This window comes from Phyllosticta citribraziliensis (assembly GCF_038025025.1).
Source record: "Phyllosticta citribraziliensis strain CPC 17464 chromosome Unknown J3D65scaffold_12, whole genome shotgun sequence".
Classification (NCBI taxonomy): domain Eukaryota; kingdom Fungi; phylum Ascomycota; class Dothideomycetes; order Botryosphaeriales; family Phyllostictaceae; genus Phyllosticta; species Phyllosticta citribraziliensis.
In genome coordinates, this window is record NW_027117349.1 from 1,400,520 (window position 1) to 1,416,465 (window position 15,946).

General features: G+C 55.7%; 4 protein-coding genes across 4 annotated transcripts; all 4 read left to right on the forward strand.

Annotated features, from left to right (window-relative positions):
• Window positions 1-300: 300 nt before the first annotated feature.
• J3D65DRAFT_127941 (fungal-specific transcription factor domain-containing protein) lies at window positions 301-3,831 on the forward strand. The gene is made up of 6 exons (XM_066793866.1): window positions 301-734; window positions 785-912; window positions 976-1,403; window positions 1,451-2,687; window positions 2,740-3,208; window positions 3,255-3,831. The coding sequence occupies exons 1-6, from the start codon at window positions 534-536 to the stop codon at window positions 3,747-3,749; spliced, it is 2,958 nt and encodes a 985-aa protein (XP_066651588.1). The 5' UTR covers window positions 301-533; the 3' UTR covers window positions 3,750-3,831.
• An 841-nt stretch (window positions 3,832-4,672) lies between these two features.
• On the forward strand, window positions 4,673-5,538 carry J3D65DRAFT_638747 (fungal ATP synthase protein 8-domain-containing protein). The gene is made up of 3 exons (XM_066801645.1): window positions 4,673-4,718; window positions 4,871-5,053; window positions 5,232-5,538. The coding sequence occupies exons 2-3, from the start codon at window positions 4,886-4,888 to the stop codon at window positions 5,394-5,396; spliced, it is 333 nt and encodes a 110-aa protein (XP_066651589.1). The 5' UTR covers window positions 4,673-4,718; window positions 4,871-4,885; the 3' UTR covers window positions 5,397-5,538.
• Window positions 5,539-7,477, forward strand: J3D65DRAFT_638749 (uncharacterized protein). The gene has a single exon (XM_066801646.1). It carries the CDS (start codon window positions 5,997-5,999, stop codon window positions 7,155-7,157), a length of 1,161 nt encoding a protein of 386 aa, XP_066651590.1. The 5' UTR covers window positions 5,539-5,996; the 3' UTR covers window positions 7,158-7,477.
• A 464-nt stretch (window positions 7,478-7,941) lies between these two features.
• J3D65DRAFT_638754 (putative zinc metalloprotease) lies at window positions 7,942-11,819 on the forward strand. The gene is made up of 2 exons (XM_066801647.1): window positions 7,942-9,484; window positions 9,531-11,819. The coding sequence occupies exons 1-2, from the start codon at window positions 8,079-8,081 to the stop codon at window positions 11,380-11,382; spliced, it is 3,258 nt and encodes a 1,085-aa protein (XP_066651591.1). The 5' UTR covers window positions 7,942-8,078; the 3' UTR covers window positions 11,383-11,819.
• The last annotated feature ends 4,127 nt before the right edge of the window (window positions 11,820-15,946 follow it).

The following is a 15,946-nucleotide window of genomic DNA, read 5'->3' on the forward strand; positions in this document are numbered from 1 at the left end:
GTATTCGGTCGGTGGATTCGACATGCCCAAAAGAAAAAAGAAGCTCTTCAGAAATCTTCTTCTCATCGTCGTCGCTCGCTGACCAATCGATGATGATGCGGCGGTGCCTGTACCCTACTGTGCCTTCGCCTTAGCTGCCGCAGCTTGAGCCACACGTTGCTGCTCCTTCAGCTGCGGTGCCGCGCTGACTCTTTCCTCCACCTTGTCATCCTCTTTTCTCTCCTCGACGTCCAGTCCTCCTCTTTGGCCTTTCGCATCCGCCCGCCCGTGAAATGTCCCCTGGGCGCTTCTTGTCCCGCCACAATCTCCTGTCCTTGTCGCACCCCGTCTGAGTCCACCTCTCACTCTACGTCACTTGCGCGACTCGCTGCCACCTCCACCCCCGCGTTCAACCCACGCTGTCACGCGCCAACATCCCGACCTTTTCCCAATTCGTTGTCCTGCGGAACCCTTTGAAACCCTCGGTCGCCCCGGAACCCTCGACAAAAGCAACAATCCACCCTGTGTCGCCTTCATCGTCGTCGTAGACCGTCATGGACAACTCTTCGCACGGCTTTCTTCCGCAACCTCCGCCGCTCGTCAATCAGCCACCGCAGATCTTTGGCAACTACAATCCAGATGGCTCGCCCGTACCACCCCACCTGTCGGGGCCTCTGTTCGACGACTCCATGGCCATGGCCCCGGGTGATGATGGAGACGGCCAGGGCGAGCACAAGCGTCGGCGCATAGCGAGGGTAAGCTGCGCGCAATCCCTCCAACCTCCCAGCTAACTCCCTCGACTCAGGCTTGCGACATGTGCAGGAAAAAGAAGATCAAATGCGACGGCAAGATGCCCGCATGCTCGCATTGTCAAAACTACAAGACCGAGTGCATCTTTACTCAGGTTGAAAAGAAGCGCAATCCTCCCAAGGGGTACGCCGTGATTCGTGCTAGCTGTCGAACAATTCTCTCGAGCTTTGGCTGACGATGCTCCAGCGCTAAATATATTGAAGGTCTCGAAAACCGCCTGGGTCGAATGGAAAGTCTCCTTAGGCTGTCGGGCCTACTATCCGAAGACGACGACGGGCGCACCGATTTGGGTACCCTTGAAAAGCGCCTAGCAGACAAGAGGGCGGAGAGCAGGAATGGTACTGGCTCGTCTCGAACGTCGTACGACGGTGGCTCCACGCAGGCGCGCGATGCGACTCCGTCGCAAAGAGGCACTCCGCACCAAGTACCGGAAATGCCCAGCCCAAGGAGTGTTGTGACATCGCCGGCGCCGCTGAGGCGAGAAAAGACGCAGGAACCGCCAGCGCAACCGCCAGCGCCGCCGCAACCGCAAAAGCCCGAAGAGGAAGTCGAGTCGTTATCAGACATGATGTGCTCGCTCGTCACCAATAATTGCGGCGAGACACGATACATCGGTACGTTGCACTCGACATCGTGGGTGGTTGCTTTGCTGACAAGTCAGGTTCGTCTTCGGGCTTTTCCATTTTTTCTCCAAAAGGCATTCAATGGGTCAACGAAAAGACCGGGGACCGGTCATTCCAGGACATGATTTCAAATGCGACCATGGATGACAACAAATGGATGCATTGGAGGCCCGAAATCTTCAGGGACATCTTCACCCGCCGTGTATTCAAGCCCCTGCCTCCCAAAGACGAAGCATTTTCCCTTCTCAAGGACTTCTTTGCCAATTTCAACTGCATGTTCCCTTTATTCCACGAGCCAACCTTTATGCACTTGGTCGACAAGCACTACTCGAGCGATCCTTATGAAGGATCTGGATGGTGGGCAAGCTTGAACGTGGCTCTTGCCATTGCCCACAGACTCCGCGTCATGAGCAACCTTGTACCGCAGGACGAGGACAACAAGGCCTGGGGCTACCTGAAGAATGCGCTGGCGGTACAGACGGAATTGACGATTCGAAATACCGACCTTCTCAGTGTCCAGGCACTCCTCGGCATGGCTCTTTTCCTCCAGGGCACTCCCAATCCCCAGCCGTCATTTTTCCTCGTCGCAGCTGCGCTAAGGTTGGCACACAGCATTGGCCTGCACAAACGAGGCTCCAATTTCAATCTGAATCCCTCCGAGATCGAGCAACGAAAGCGTGTCTTTTGGATCGCCTACATGCTGGACCGAGACATTTGTCTTCGCTCCGGACGTCCGCCAATCCAGGATGATGACGACATGAATGTGGAACTGCCGAGCGACGACCCTCCCGACAACGTGGGCAACATCCCTCTCGCCGATGGCAAAGGCAAAGTGAACCTCTTCCGCCTCATGTGCACCTTTGCCGTCATTGAGAGCAAAGTGTACAAACAGCTCTACTCGGTCAAGGCATCTAAACAGTCCGATGGAGAACTCCTCAACACGATTGGCGAGCTGGACAGGGAGCTCGAGGATTGGAAAGATGGCATCCCCATCGACTTTAGGCCTGAACACGAGATTAAGGCTTTTCACACCCCTCTCGTTCTCCACATTGTCGTTTTGCATTTTGCGTACTACAACTGCCTTACGACCATCCACCGCATGTCGGTACACCACGGCTACTGGACCAGCAGGCTATCCAATTTTGCCATCCAAGGCTTGAATGCAAGACCACTCAACCCACGAGTCTTTTCGTCCGCCGCTCTCTGCGTTCAGGCTGCAAGGGCGTCCATCAATCTAATCAAATACATTCCCAAGGGTGACTTTGCCTGTGTATGGTAAGAAAGCCTTCAAGATGGCAGCTTCTGACGGTTGTTGACAGGAAAGTAGGTTGATCATATACTATCCAGTGTCATCTTTGGTGACACTCTTCGCCAACATCCTCCAAAACCCTCAGGATACCCGCGCGCGCTCCGACTTGAAGCTTATGAATCTCGTCGTCACTTTCCTCTCCGCGCTCGTCACGGATGAAGGCAATGGCAGCACCCACCGGATGTTGAGCATATGTGCCGAGTTCGAGCGGATAGCTCGGGTTGTGCTGGAAAAGGCTGACAAGGAGTCGACATCACGACGAAAAAAGAGGCAACAAGAAGATGACAGGGGTACCCTCAATGGCGAACAACGAGATACGAGCCCACGCACAGAACGCCAGCAGCAGACGCCCAAGGAGAAACGCAGGCCCACTTCAAGATCCAATACTGTGGAGGACGGGGACCAAATGCAAATATCTCCTGGCTCAACCACTGAGCAAAACAGAGGAGGCTACCCTCACTCCATGACCCCCAACTTTGCTGATGCGGTGAGCATTGTCCGCCTCTACAAATGAACCCGACTGACTGTTCTAGAACTTCGGATTCTCTCCTTCCATGACGCACGGCTCCCTTCATCAAGGCCCATGGATGCCCGACTTCTCGACTGCTCAGTACCCCCAACATCCAGGCTGCACTGTGCCTCCACACTCCAGCAATTCGCCCTTCCCGCCGAACCAGCCAGTGCTCGGTCCGGTTCCAAGCCCACTTCAAGGAGGCATCGGCTTGGGCGGCGCTCCGGGTGGAGGCCTCGACATGGGCTCTTTCCAGCAACCATTTGTCCCTCAAGATCTTTGGCAAATGCCCATGACGCTCGAATGGGATTGGGCAGACGTAACAGGATATGCCGGGGGCTTCGAAGATGCGGCCATGGCAGGCATCGGCATGAATGGAGTTTTGAACGAAGGTCTGATACCAGACGCCGCTGGACACGTCAACGGGCGAAGTCCACAGCCAAACCACGCCCCACATCATCAACATCATCAACAACAACAACAAAATCACCACGGGAGACATGGCAGCGAAGGCTGACAAAATTAATAACGACTGGGCTGTCAAAAGGAAATAGAGCTTGGGCCAGCGACGATGGAGGGGTATGATGGTAGATGCGGAGTCGGCTTTGCTTGCGGTATTTTGGCGTCTGCGTCTTCCACTGCCATTCTACGCACACGTCGCTTGTATGCATGGCTTGAATCATGACCACTTTCTTGGCTTTTCCACCGCGGTATCTACTTGTACAGTACCTACAACAATTCGGTTCTCTAATAGCTTGTACTCACTTAGAGATGAACAAACAACTCTTCTCCATTCGGTTTATCCAGAGCAAAAAGCTACGAGGAAAGCTTCGCGGTGATATGGTGCTAATGCCGCTAACGCCGGCATGGGTATTGTTGCTCGACGACGGGAGTGAACGGCACGCGGACCGGATCGGACGGACGGACGATGTCGTCTGCTCGGCTCTCTTGTCCTTGGTTGTTGTAGGCTTGACACTTGCTGGGTGGGTTTGAATGGTTGAAAGGGGGTGCTCCCGCCAAGAGACTGATCATGTTAGAGGTTGGGGTTGAGTCTGCGAGCGATGGGCCGAGTCTCTCAAGAGATCTTTCGGTACGCATACGCAGGGCTCTGACGTTGATTCTGTCGAGTCTTCTCGACTGAATCTTCTTCAATGCATTATGGCGGAGTAATGTGTAGAGGAATGCCATATTTGGCCGATCTTGCAGAGCGAGCTAATGTATCAGATTGTTGGAGAGCTCCGTGCGCGAGAATGAAACAACCGTGCGCAGGTATGAAATCGCTTCCGACGTTCGACGTTGGACGGCCAGCGGGTTGCCGTTTTGGGCGTTGGCTGTGATTCTGCGATGGTCACTTTTTCGGACTAGCGTCTCACGTGACCGAATTCCTGGCTCCGCCGAAGCAGCTCTTCGACGCCGACGTCGACGCATCTTTGACCAAGGGACCACCATCAAACCTATCGCCGCCGCACGCCAATTCTGCTCAATCGTACGTCTACCCTCGCTCCGGAGTCCTCTGGCGTCGCCCCAACATCCTGGATCGCCCTCGACCCGACGCAACCCTGCTGCCCGCACGATCTCAAGCTCCATCATCGACCTTCAACCGGAACCGCGAGCGCTAATACACTGTGAACCACGCAGGGCATCACCGTAGCCATGTCTGCTGCACGCTTCTTCCGCCCTCTTACCCGCGCCGTCCAGCGCCAGGCGTTCGCCGCGCCTGCCAGCGCCCGCACCGGCCTCCGCGTTGCGCCCTTCACGCCCAACGTCAACGGCCAGGCCCAGCAGCCTCTTGTTGAGCGCTCCGTCGCCGAGAAGGCCCAGGTACGGAGACTCTCCCTATCATTACAATTTGAGTTCCGTTGGTGCGGTCAGGCTCCAGACGAAAAAGAGCTCCGGTGCCGGAACACACGGGGTGGTGCTTCACCTCACCGGATGAGACCGCAGCAGACTATTCAAAGGCTGGAGAACCATTGCTGACAGCATATGCGCACCCCGACAGACCGTCCTCTACGCCGGCATGCCCCAGCTCGTCCCCTTCTACTGGGTCAACGAGGCCACGTTCGGCTTCATCATCCTGCCCTCGCTCATCTACGTCTTCTCCAAGTACCTGCTGCCGCAGAACGTGCGCCGCATGTGCGCCCGCCTCTTCATCAGCAAGCTCTAAGCGCGAGTCTGCCTCAACACGGACAGCATTTGGGAGAGAGAGGATTGCCACGGGATGGGATATTTCGAGATTGGTTGCTGCTGGCATAGCGCGCCCGGCGTGTAGATAATTGCATTGACGCTTGCAATTGAGAGTCTGCGTAGTTTGTGGCTACAGGTTATCGGTGATGCGTTGAATTTGTTTTTGGGGGATGCCAATGGGGTTGATCTACTGACCCTGATCGCAGCCTTCACGCCTGATCGTCTCCGAATCAGCAGCACGGTAAGTCAACTTCATTCAGGTCTGTCGAATTCCAGTCTGCAGATTCTGGTCCATTGCGTGGGTCCAAGATGATGCCCAGCGCCTTCTCTCAGACCTCACTCCTTCCTTTTTAGTCAATCTCCTTGGTCTGAAATCGACCAGCAAGACGGCCGCTGCGAGAACAACAACAAGGATACTGATCATTCACTACGCCCATCTTTTGATCTTGGATCGTTCGTTTGCCAGCTTACTGGATTGCATCAAAGCACCGAGTCTGCCTTTCACGCCAACCACTAAATCTCTTGCTTCGTCGACTGCAGCGTGTTCGAGACTGGGCAGATTTCGGCGACGTGTTTCCTCATGTCCGACTCTGAATTCGATGAGCGGGCTATTTGTGAGATCGTTGAGTCGAATCGATCGCCCGAGCCCAAAGACGAAGAGAGCTACATGCCCTTTACTACCGGAGCCTTCATTGCCTCGCCACAATACGTTCCGCGGGAGATCCGCAGGGACCTATTCAAAGAGTCGCCTGTCAGGATCGTCAACGAATCGATGCCCACAGATTCGCCGCTACACAAAAATGGCAACACTGCAGGAGTCGGCTACTACCTTTTGCGCGTTTTTGCGCCAGATTTGTGGAAACGCCACCCATGTTCCCCGAGTTGCGAACCTGTGATTTCTCTGCCGGACGGTGTCGCGAACGACGCGCAGCTGAATACCCTGCTCTGGTGGATGCGCGAGTGGATGGAAGACGGACTTGACTGGATGGAAGACGGACTTGACTGGATGGAAGACGGACCTGACGTTTCGAACGACGAGGAAATGGATACAGACGACGAGGGAATGGATACGGACGAGGAGAAAATGGATACAGACGACGAAAACAACGATGAAAACGACGACGCCGACGACGCGACAGAACAATCAGACTGGCAAGACGACGGTATGAGTTCTACCAATTTCTATCTCTATCCTCCGCTGCCTCCGCTCTTCACGCACCCGCTAGACCCTCCACGCACCGCAAAATGGATCGACTGGAACCCCTGTCCACGGTTGCTCTCCCAGCCACCAGTCTCCGAATCCATCACGGTAACGCTGCTCCCTCTCCTGGGCGCCACCGTCGCCTTAGGCATCAATAGCGCGCGAAACGAAATAGTCGACATAATACGCGACCTCGTCAGAGAACGGCCACTGCGGGCCGAGGAGCTTGAGGCATTGACCCGCTGTTTAGAGCCCAAGAACAGACTATTGCACCGCATCTTCAGCTGCATAGGCGAGCGGTTCAGCCGCCGACGCGTGTTAGGAGGCGACGAACGCGCCTTTTTACTCGAACATTGCGAGCTGTTGGAGATTGTGTTGCACGTGGCCGAATTCGAGCGGATTGTGAATGAGAAGAGCTACTTGTCCAAGCTAATTCACGGGGAGGACTTGGACACGATTGTTCGCGAGGCGCGCGACGAAAAGATATTGGGATGGTTGCAGGGGTTGCCTGAAGAACTAGAAGAACACGAGGAATGGTGACGGAGCGGTCGCTGCAAAATTCATGTACCTTTCTTTATCCCTTTCCTTTCAGGCCTTTCAGGTGTTGGGAGCGAATGGACGACGTTGTTGACGGAGAGAAAGACGCGCTCTTTGTTTGCCGCGCTTGTACTGTTTAAGGTTTAAGAACGCGCCGCCGCAGGTTGAGCGGCGACTGGTGCGCGTGGAAAGCTAGAATATTCTAGCTGGAGAGCTGCCCGTTAGCTCGACCGCTGCAGATATCTATGCACGCTGCATCCGTCGGGTTGATCAAGTGACATCTGGTAGAAGGGGAGCAGTGCTGCTGACGGAGGGGAGTGACGGCGAGATGTGCATGATAAGAGAGTTGCACCAGGCGGCAAGTTCTGATGGCAGATTCTGGCGTCGATTGGCCCCGAATCTTACCTTTGACCTGACATGTCGCCAGAGCTGGCAGTGATGGGTGGGCTGATGGAGCAGACGGCGGTAAGTTGTAGTGGATGGAAGATGGAAGAGACGGTCACGGATCGTCGTAGGACGTTGACGTGGTGGTGTGTGGGTGATGTAAAATGGAGGAGCGATTGCGTCTGAGCGCGGCGACGTGATGGCGATTCGCCGCCGTACAAAGCAGCGGTGACGGATGGAGCATGGCTCTGGACTGGAGTTTTTCGTGTAAGGTCGAGTTTGTGGATACTGTACCGTACCGTGGTCGATGGTCGATGGGCGTGAGGCGTCTGGTCAGGCAGGCAGTCGGGGTGCCCCGCGACCATCGCTGCAGCTACAGTAGTGGCCCGCTGCCCTGACATCTGCCAAACGTCAACCACACCAGGTCGTCAGTCTCCCCGCCCGTCCGTCAATCCAGGTCCCTTGCCTTGCCTCTGCGTCCAAAGGACTCCTCCGCCGGTCGTCTTTTGATCCCCCCAGGAGCTCCGACTGCAGCTCTCCATGGCGCGCCTCCGTCTCGGAAATCCCTTGGCCTTCACTCCGCTTCCCGTGATCTTCTGGACGTGCCTCATCTACATTGCCATCGCCGCCGGCCTGCTCTACGTCCATCACGTCGTGCCGTCTGCGCCCGCCCGCGAGGCTCCCGTCCCTGGCATCAATCTGACCGAGTCCTGGCGCGACTTGCAGTACCTGTCCAATGGCTTCCATCCGTACAACTCGCGGCGCAACGACCAGGTCCGCAATTGGCTGCTGACCCGCATCGAGGCCATTCTCAACCGCAACAATGTTTCCTTCGTCACCGACCAGACCGGCGGCAGCGTCGATGATGCTCCCGTCGTGCTCTACAACGACATGACCTCCAACGTCACGTTTTCTAGCCGTTCCACCAGCATCTACTTTGAGGGGACTAACATCATGGTCTACATCCGCGGCGCCGAAGATATTCCCGGCAACGTCGAGGACTCCAGCACCGGCGGCGTCTTGGTGAATGCCCACTACGACAGCGTCTCGACCGGCTTTGGTGCCACGGACGACGGCGTCGGCGTCATTTCCATTCTGCAGTTGATTTCCTACTTCACCACGCCCGGAAACCAGCCCAAGCGGGGCATCGTTGCTCTCCTGAACAACGGAGAGGAAGACTGGCTCAATGGCGCCAAGGCCTTTACAGAGCATCCTCTGTCCTACTTTCCGCACACCTTTCTTAACCTCGAGGGCGCGGGTGCCGGTGGCAGGGCTACCCTTTTCCGCAGCACAGACACCGAAGTGACGCGGTTCTACCAGAAGAGCAAGCACCCCTTTGGTTCCGTCATCAGTGCGGACGGCTTCAAGCGAGGTGTCATTCGCAGCGGCACAGACTACTCCATCTTCACAGAAGACATGGGCCTGCGCGGCCTCGACGTGGCTTTCATGGAGCCACGAGCAAAGTACCACACGGTCGAAGACGGCGCCAGAGATACTTCGCTCGACTCGGTCTGGCACATGCTTTCCGGCGCCCTGGAAACGACCAAAGGCCTGACTTCTTACACGGGCGAAGAATTCGAGGGCGGGCCCGACGGCACCGGGGACGGTAGCAACGGCGTTTGGTTTGACCTCTTTGGCAGCGCGTTCGCCGTCTTCCAGCTCCATACTCTCTTTGCGCTTTCCGTGGCGCTTTTGGTCGTGGCACCACTTGTCCTGATTGGCGTGACTGCTGCTCTCGCTAGAAGCGACAAGTGGTACCTCTTTGCCCGGAAAAAGTACCTGCACTCCTCGGATGACGACGAAGCATATCCTTTGTACGGATGGCGTGGGTTCTTTCGCTTCCCTGTTGCCTTTATTATTGCGACCGCCGCGGTCGTCGGCTTGGCCTATTTGGTCACCAAAATTAATCCCGCAGTCGCGTACAGCAGTCAGTATGCTGTGTGGAGGTATGTTTGTTGTACTTTACTTTGGAACCTTGCTGACACATTACAGCATGATGCTGACGGCATGGTTTTGCATCGCGTGGTTCATTCTCCGTGGGGGTGCAGCCATGCGTCCCAGCGCCCTGACCCGCGCCTATGGAATCCTTTGGATGTACATCTTGTTCTACATTCTGCTTGTGGCAGCGACCGTGGCCACCAACAACTACGATATTGCTGGAGTGTACTTCATCCTCATTTACAGCTTCGCCATCTCCCTCGCTCTGCTCATATCGTACCTCGAGCTTTTTATCCTGCCCAAGAAGAAGACTCATGTTCAGATGATTGCCGATTACGGCTATGAAGGTAGCAGCCAGGGAGGAGACAATCGCCGCACGCAAACTCCTTCCTCTAGCAGACCTCTGACGGCCGCTACAGCGGTCACAGACCACCCTCCACAACACAAGGGCCGCGATGACCGACGCAACAGCGGTGATGACGATGCTACCGAGGCGACTTCACTGCTCCGTGGGGACCGACAAACGACTTTTGCCAGGGGTTATGGAAGTCGCCATGGCTCCCGGCGTGCTTCCATAGACGCCCGCTCTGCTCTGTCCATCCCTACGAGTCGCGTTGGCAATGGTCAGTCCAATGGAAGCATACCCACACCCGCATTCCCCCGCGAGCAGTCTTGGAGCGGGTATCTGCCACGCTGGACGTGGCTGTTGCAGCTCCTCATCCTTGGACCGATCAACATCATCCTAGTAGGCCAGCTCGGGCTCTTGCAGACATCGGCCTTGCACCAAACCATAGCCGACGGATCATCGGCGCTGCTTGTGTATCTAATGATTGCAGTTTTCTCCGCCTTTTTGCTTTTGCCCGTTCTCCCTTTCTTGCACCGCTTCACTGCACACGTTCCTGCATTTCTGTTTGTCATTTGCATTGCGAGTCTGCTGTATAATCTTTTGGCATTCCCGTTCAGCTCGAACAACCGGCTCAAGGTCTACTTCATCCAGCGCGTCGACTTGGATTCAGGCCGGAACGAGGTCTCCCTTACGGGCCTGGATGAATACGTCCAGCAAGTCGTCAAGCAATTGCCGAGTACCTCGGGCCAGGAGGTCAAGTGCGGTCCCCCGGATGCCGCCAACAGGGCTGGTTTGGTCAAATGCGCGTGGCAAGGGCTGATGCCAGAGGTCGTGCCGAGAAAGTCCAACACTTCGACTGCAGCCAACGATGTGGCGACATATCCTTCCAACGACCTCAAGTTCCTGAGCACTTGGGTGCATGTCAACGCCTCGCGCGACAACCCTGCTGACAAGGCCGCCACTATTGCCATATCAGGCCTCAACACGCGCAGCTGCCGCCTCTTCTTCGACAGCGCGCCCGCCACGGCGCTCTCGGTCCGCGGCGCCAGTACCAGCGGCCGCTTCGACCATGTCGACAAAGACGCCGGCGGCACCAGGGAGGTACGGCTGTGGAGTCGCGAGTGGGACAGGGAGTGGATCGTCGATGTCGAGTGGGACGGCACGAACGGCGACGACGACGGCGATGACGGCGAGGGCGAGCGCTGCAAGGGCCGCAGGTGTCCTGGACGCGGTCGCAGCGGGCGGCATCGCTGGCCGCAAGACGTCGACGTCAACGCCGACGCTGCCGGCGCGGTCGCAGGACATGCTGGGGAGCTGCTGCTGGCCAAGAGAAGCGCGGTGGAGGCCGAGCTCGAAGCAGAAGACAATGTCGACGACGGTGACGACAGAATCGCCCCGTCCAACGGCCTCGACGGCCGCGCCGTCTGCATCTGGAGCGACGCCAACACTCCCGGCACCATTCCCGCCCTCGACGAGGTGCGCGCCATGGCGCCCACGTGGGCCATTGTCAGCAAACTGGCAGACGGCCTCGTCGAGGGCTCGAAGCGCTTTGTCGTCTGAGGTTTTCTTCGGAGGTGGTGAACTAGGGGATGCGTGGAATGATATGGTCGACTCATGGATGAATGGATGGATGGGTATGAGGACTCGTTCGCTTCGCTTGCTCGCTCTCGCGCACAGGTCATATGTTACCCACGACTGCACTACACCGCGCTGGTTTTGACGACTGGGAGGAGGTAACGAGGTGAGACGAACCAATGAATACGAATGCTGTAATTGAGGCACAGAGGTGGATAGGGGAGAGGGCTGGAGGGACGACATGAAGATGACGCCAGAATGAAATGCGCCACGGACTGGATAGGATGATGGGATGAGGTGAACGGGGAAATGGGATGGGATGACGCCAACGCCAACGCCAACGACAGCAACGACGACGCTGCATGTATTTATGTATGTATCTTTGTATCCCTCTGTATGTATGTTTATGTTTTGCTTGCTACCTGCTTCTCGCGCGTCAGTGTCAGCATAAGCATCAGTGCGAACATTAACAGTCATCTCTCTTCTCCCTCTTACTCTCCAGTTTGCAGGCATTGTTTACCACTTCGGGTTGGTTATTTCAAGTAACTCGGCCTCAGCGACTGACCCCATACTTCCAAACGAAAGCCCCAGCAACATCCACGCACCTCACGCACTCGCCCCACAACCAGCACCACACCCGCCACTCCCACTCTTCCTGCCCCCCGTCGGCAAACCCCCCCTAAACACCCTCCACTCCCGCAAGCGCCCCCGCGCCACCCTAACAAACTCCTCGACAATACTCTCCCCTCTGCCGTCCCAGCCCACCATGTTGAACGCCAGCTCCTCCGCGTCGTACGGCATGTCGTCCGCGCGCTGGCGCAGCAGCGCCATGTCGTCGGCGAAGCGCTGCAGGCGCTTGATTCGGTCGTGGCAGAGAACTATTTTGAGTTGGATCAAGGATTGCGCTTTGTGGATTGCGACGTCCAGCGTGGAGAGCTCGGTGAAGGATGCGGAGAGCTCGGCGCGCGTGGGGCGGGTGGTTGGCGCCATTCTGGTTGGAGAGGGAGCGGTTGCCAGAGGAGCTTGCTGGCGTTGGTTGTGAGTGGTTGAGGGTGGAGGGTGATGGGCGGGGGGTGGCGTACCAAGATGAGACGTCGTGGCCGTGCAGTCGCGCGGAACTCTCTGGGCAAAGAAAATGTTTGATGAAGTCGAGCGGAGTATAAATTGTCGAGCGAAGTCCTGAAGTGCTGGTGTCTGCCAGCCTATGTCCATGTGGACATTCTGCCGCAACCTGCTACCTGCTCAGATATGACGCCGTAAACTTCCCGCAAACAGAATCTGGAAAGAACTTTCGCGCCAAAGAAGCAGACGGTCTTCCGAAGATGCGCAATAGCTACTTTAGCACATGCTTCGGGTAAAAACAACTTCTGTGAATCTCACCATTGGCATATGAGCCACAAAGAAAATGGAATTGTCTGGATACGTATGGAGTGTTCTTCCTGCACGAAGTGTTTGATCTTGTAAGTGAAGGAAATTCATTGTTTGGTGTCCCACTTCCAACGTCCTCTACCAGCATTGTTTTCCTGTGATCCCCAGATCTAGCTTTATGATGATCCAAGGACGCCGGCGGCTGCCGTGATATCTGTCTCCAGCGGTCAGTGTCTGCCAGCGTTGAGATCCATGACCTGGATGCTTACAAACATCATGTTGTCTAGGTGAAACCCGTACCCCAGCCAAAGCAACTGAGAAGGCCGTCTGCCTCATGGCTCCAACTTCACAGCTTGGCCTTGATGTGCGAGGGGCGGCGGCGCGATGGGCCGTGATTGACCATGAATGCGAGCATGCCGAGTGCACAGGCCTTTCCGAGCAAATCCCTGTTGCGAAGGAGTACATCGACAACCTTCTCCTCTGGCTTGCCGTGAAGCTTCAGCTCAGAGACCAGCTTCTCGGTGCCTTCGGCGAGCATGAGTTTTGCATTCTGAGGAAGCATGGTGGTGCGTGTTTTCTGAGAGTATTGTCAGCATTTATTCAGATCACGCAAATGTGGGGTCAGAACTTGGAAGAAGAGGCTGTTTTTAAAATCTTGTCTTTTAAGTGGCTGCAACGTTTTGTGGGCGGAGGTTGGAGGTCGAGGGTTGAGGGGTGCAGGTTGGAGGTTGGATGTTGAAGGGTCGAAAGCGTGGTTGACAGCCGGCCGGTGCTTATGGACATGCCCCGTCTCGGTTCACTTCGCCGCCGCAGTGTTAATATTGAGCGCAGGGCCTTGGCAAATTTTGTCTTTGTGAATCAGGCAGGAGAAAGCTTTGTCACCTTGATTTCAATCCTGCATCCGCTGCTGTATCAAGGTTGCCGCTACCCCGTGACGTGGTCATCGTTACTGACTCCCATCATCACAGCTCCACGACACTCAGCAGTACAACAAGATGAAGACATTCGTCATCGCTCTGCGAGCTCTACCACTACTGCGCGAGACAAGTGACAAAGCTCGCGGGCAAAGGAGCCGCCGCACACTGAGACAAGTGAACATCTCGGCTTCCCAGCGGGAGACCAAGTAGGTCGTAATTTTCGGCGTCCTCAGGGCCCCAGGTTTGAAATTCCGTGTTATCGAACCACCAATTCGAAAATATCGAGGGCTTTTTGTACCAGGACTCGCGGTCCAAGCGCTGCATGAGCTGCGGCGCGACACATGGCAGCAGCACATGCTTACCAAACACTGGCAGCTGGCTTGTGATCCACGGCTGCCATCTGCAGCAGGAAAAGGGGGTATAAAACCCTCGCCCTTTTCGGTCTCCTCTCTTGTTTTCAGGACACTCATCAAGCACGGATCCAAGTGGAAGACGGCACACCGGATTCGGACTTTCTCGCGTCTGCAAGGCTCGCCTAGATGGTGGAGCACTCTTTTCCGCTTTTGCTGCGTCCGCTAAACAGCTTTGCTGAGTCTGGATTGCTTCCACAGCTCAGAAAAAAGAAATTTGACCAGAAGATGGCCCGTAGCATTTTTGCTCCACGATAAAAGCATAACATCATGCTTTCTCAGTGAAGCTCATCACCTACGGTTTTGCAGCTCTTATATCTTAACGGAACCTTAAGACAGCTCAACTCACACTGAGCAAAAGAAAGAAAAGAAGGCAGAAGGACACAGTATGCAGAGCAAACCCGAGTGTCATTGAGTTGAGAGTCTCCGAAGCTCAAGTCAGCGCATCCGCGTTGTTGAGTGGTAAGAGGCGGAGGCTTGCGGGGTCTTTTATACCACACCCCAGCGGCCCAGGCGCTGCACGAGACGTGCGTGCTTGCTCTCTCACATGCATCAATTACTATCGGCTCGTGATCCACGAGTCGCTCTCGCTCGCCGCGGAAACGAGGGTATAAAAGTCTCCAGCTTCGCCGCCTCTTTCTCTTCTACAGAGCAGTCATCGCCTACGTGCCTAGTTATTCCAGTGCCGAAATTGAAGACGACTGACTGCCTGGTCCCGTTTGCTCTGCGCCAACTTCCATTACCACTCGTCTCCTCCCTTGCGGCGAAAAAAAGGAGCAGAGGCAAATGACTGGGCTAACGACGCAGGATGGAGCTGGATTCCTCCACCATCACCCGATGGCGTTCACTGGCATCGCAAGATGCGCTCGCAGCAGCGCCAGATAGTAGAAGGTTAGCTTAGACGCGACGAGGAAACCGCAGTGCAAAGGTATCCCGGAAGGTCCAGAAGGAAACCAGGTCCGAGTCATGAACATCTTTGTCGTTCTTTGACAGTTGCAGCTCAAGACTGCGAACACAGCTTGTTGAACAACGGAACATGGAGGATTACAAAGGCTTTTATACCACAGCTCAGCGGCAGAGGCGCTCACATGCCAATCGGACCCTGGCTTGTGATCTGCCTTTTTTTTCCTGTGGGAAAAGGGGTATAAAAACGTCAAGCTTCTCAGCCTGCAGCTCTTTTCCAGATCACTCGACACCCGTGCATCTACGCAGAAGCGGAAATCCGTGACAATGACGATGACTTTTCCTGGACGCAAGAAACTCTCGAGTTGGTCACGTTTTCCTTTCTCTTGATTCGGCAGCTCTTCTGTAGCACCCTCTCCCTCAGTGCGCTGAGAAAAGGAGGCGCCATGTCCATAGAACCGTCATGGATAAGTGTTGAAGTGCTTCATCATTGACCTACGACGCTCGCCAGCATGGAATGCTGCGTTTAGATTGTGTGCTGCTGCGGTCGTGTCGAACTAAACTCCAACTCCAACCCCAAAGGCGCAAAAGAGAAGAAGAGTTCAATGCCGCGGAGCCGGGAGAAAGAGACAGTACGATGTGATCCACATGCTGTAGAAAACAAGTTCTCTCTCCGCACCTGAAGCTCTGAACAGGCGTCCAGCTTTCAGTTGTCGAGCCTCTGCCCGCTCAACCTTCCGACTTTTATACTCCGACTCAGTGACTGAGTGGCCTAAGCGCCGCACACGACACATGCCACATGCCCTCATACGCTACTGGCTTGTGGTCTGGATAGCACACGATAGTTGACAGTTGACATGTGAGCGAGCCAGCTGGCGACAGCGCATATGACAGTCTGCCATGTGAAGGGAGGGAGGGAAGAAGGGTATAAAAGACTGCTCAGGCCGCACT

Excerpts from the sequence above, each read along its gene's own strand:
- J3D65DRAFT_638749 (XM_066801646.1), top strand. The coding sequence starts at position 5,997 with ATGTCCGACTCTGAATTCGATGAGCGGGCTATTTGTGAGATCGTTGAG.
- J3D65DRAFT_127941 (XM_066793866.1), top strand. The coding sequence starts at position 534 with ATGGACAACTCTTCGCACGGCTTTCTTCCGCAACCTCCGCCGCTCGTC. Across the intron at positions 735-784 it reads AGCGTCGGCGCATAGCGAGG|GCTTGCGACATGTGCAGGAA; the intron begins GTAAGCTGCGCG and ends CCCTCGACTCAG. Across the intron at positions 3,209-3,254 it reads CCCCCAACTTTGCTGATGCG|AACTTCGGATTCTCTCCTTC; the intron begins GTGAGCATTGTC and ends TGACTGTTCTAG.
- J3D65DRAFT_638747 (XM_066801645.1), top strand. The coding sequence starts at position 4,886 with ATGTCTGCTGCACGCTTCTTCCGCCCTCTTACCCGCGCCGTCCAGCGC. Across the intron at positions 5,054-5,231 it reads CCGTCGCCGAGAAGGCCCAG|ACCGTCCTCTACGCCGGCAT; the intron begins GTACGGAGACTC and ends GCACCCCGACAG.
- J3D65DRAFT_638754 (XM_066801647.1), top strand. The coding sequence starts at position 8,079 with ATGGCGCGCCTCCGTCTCGGAAATCCCTTGGCCTTCACTCCGCTTCCC. Across the intron at positions 9,485-9,530 it reads AGTCAGTATGCTGTGTGGAG|CATGATGCTGACGGCATGGT; the intron begins GTATGTTTGTTG and ends GACACATTACAG.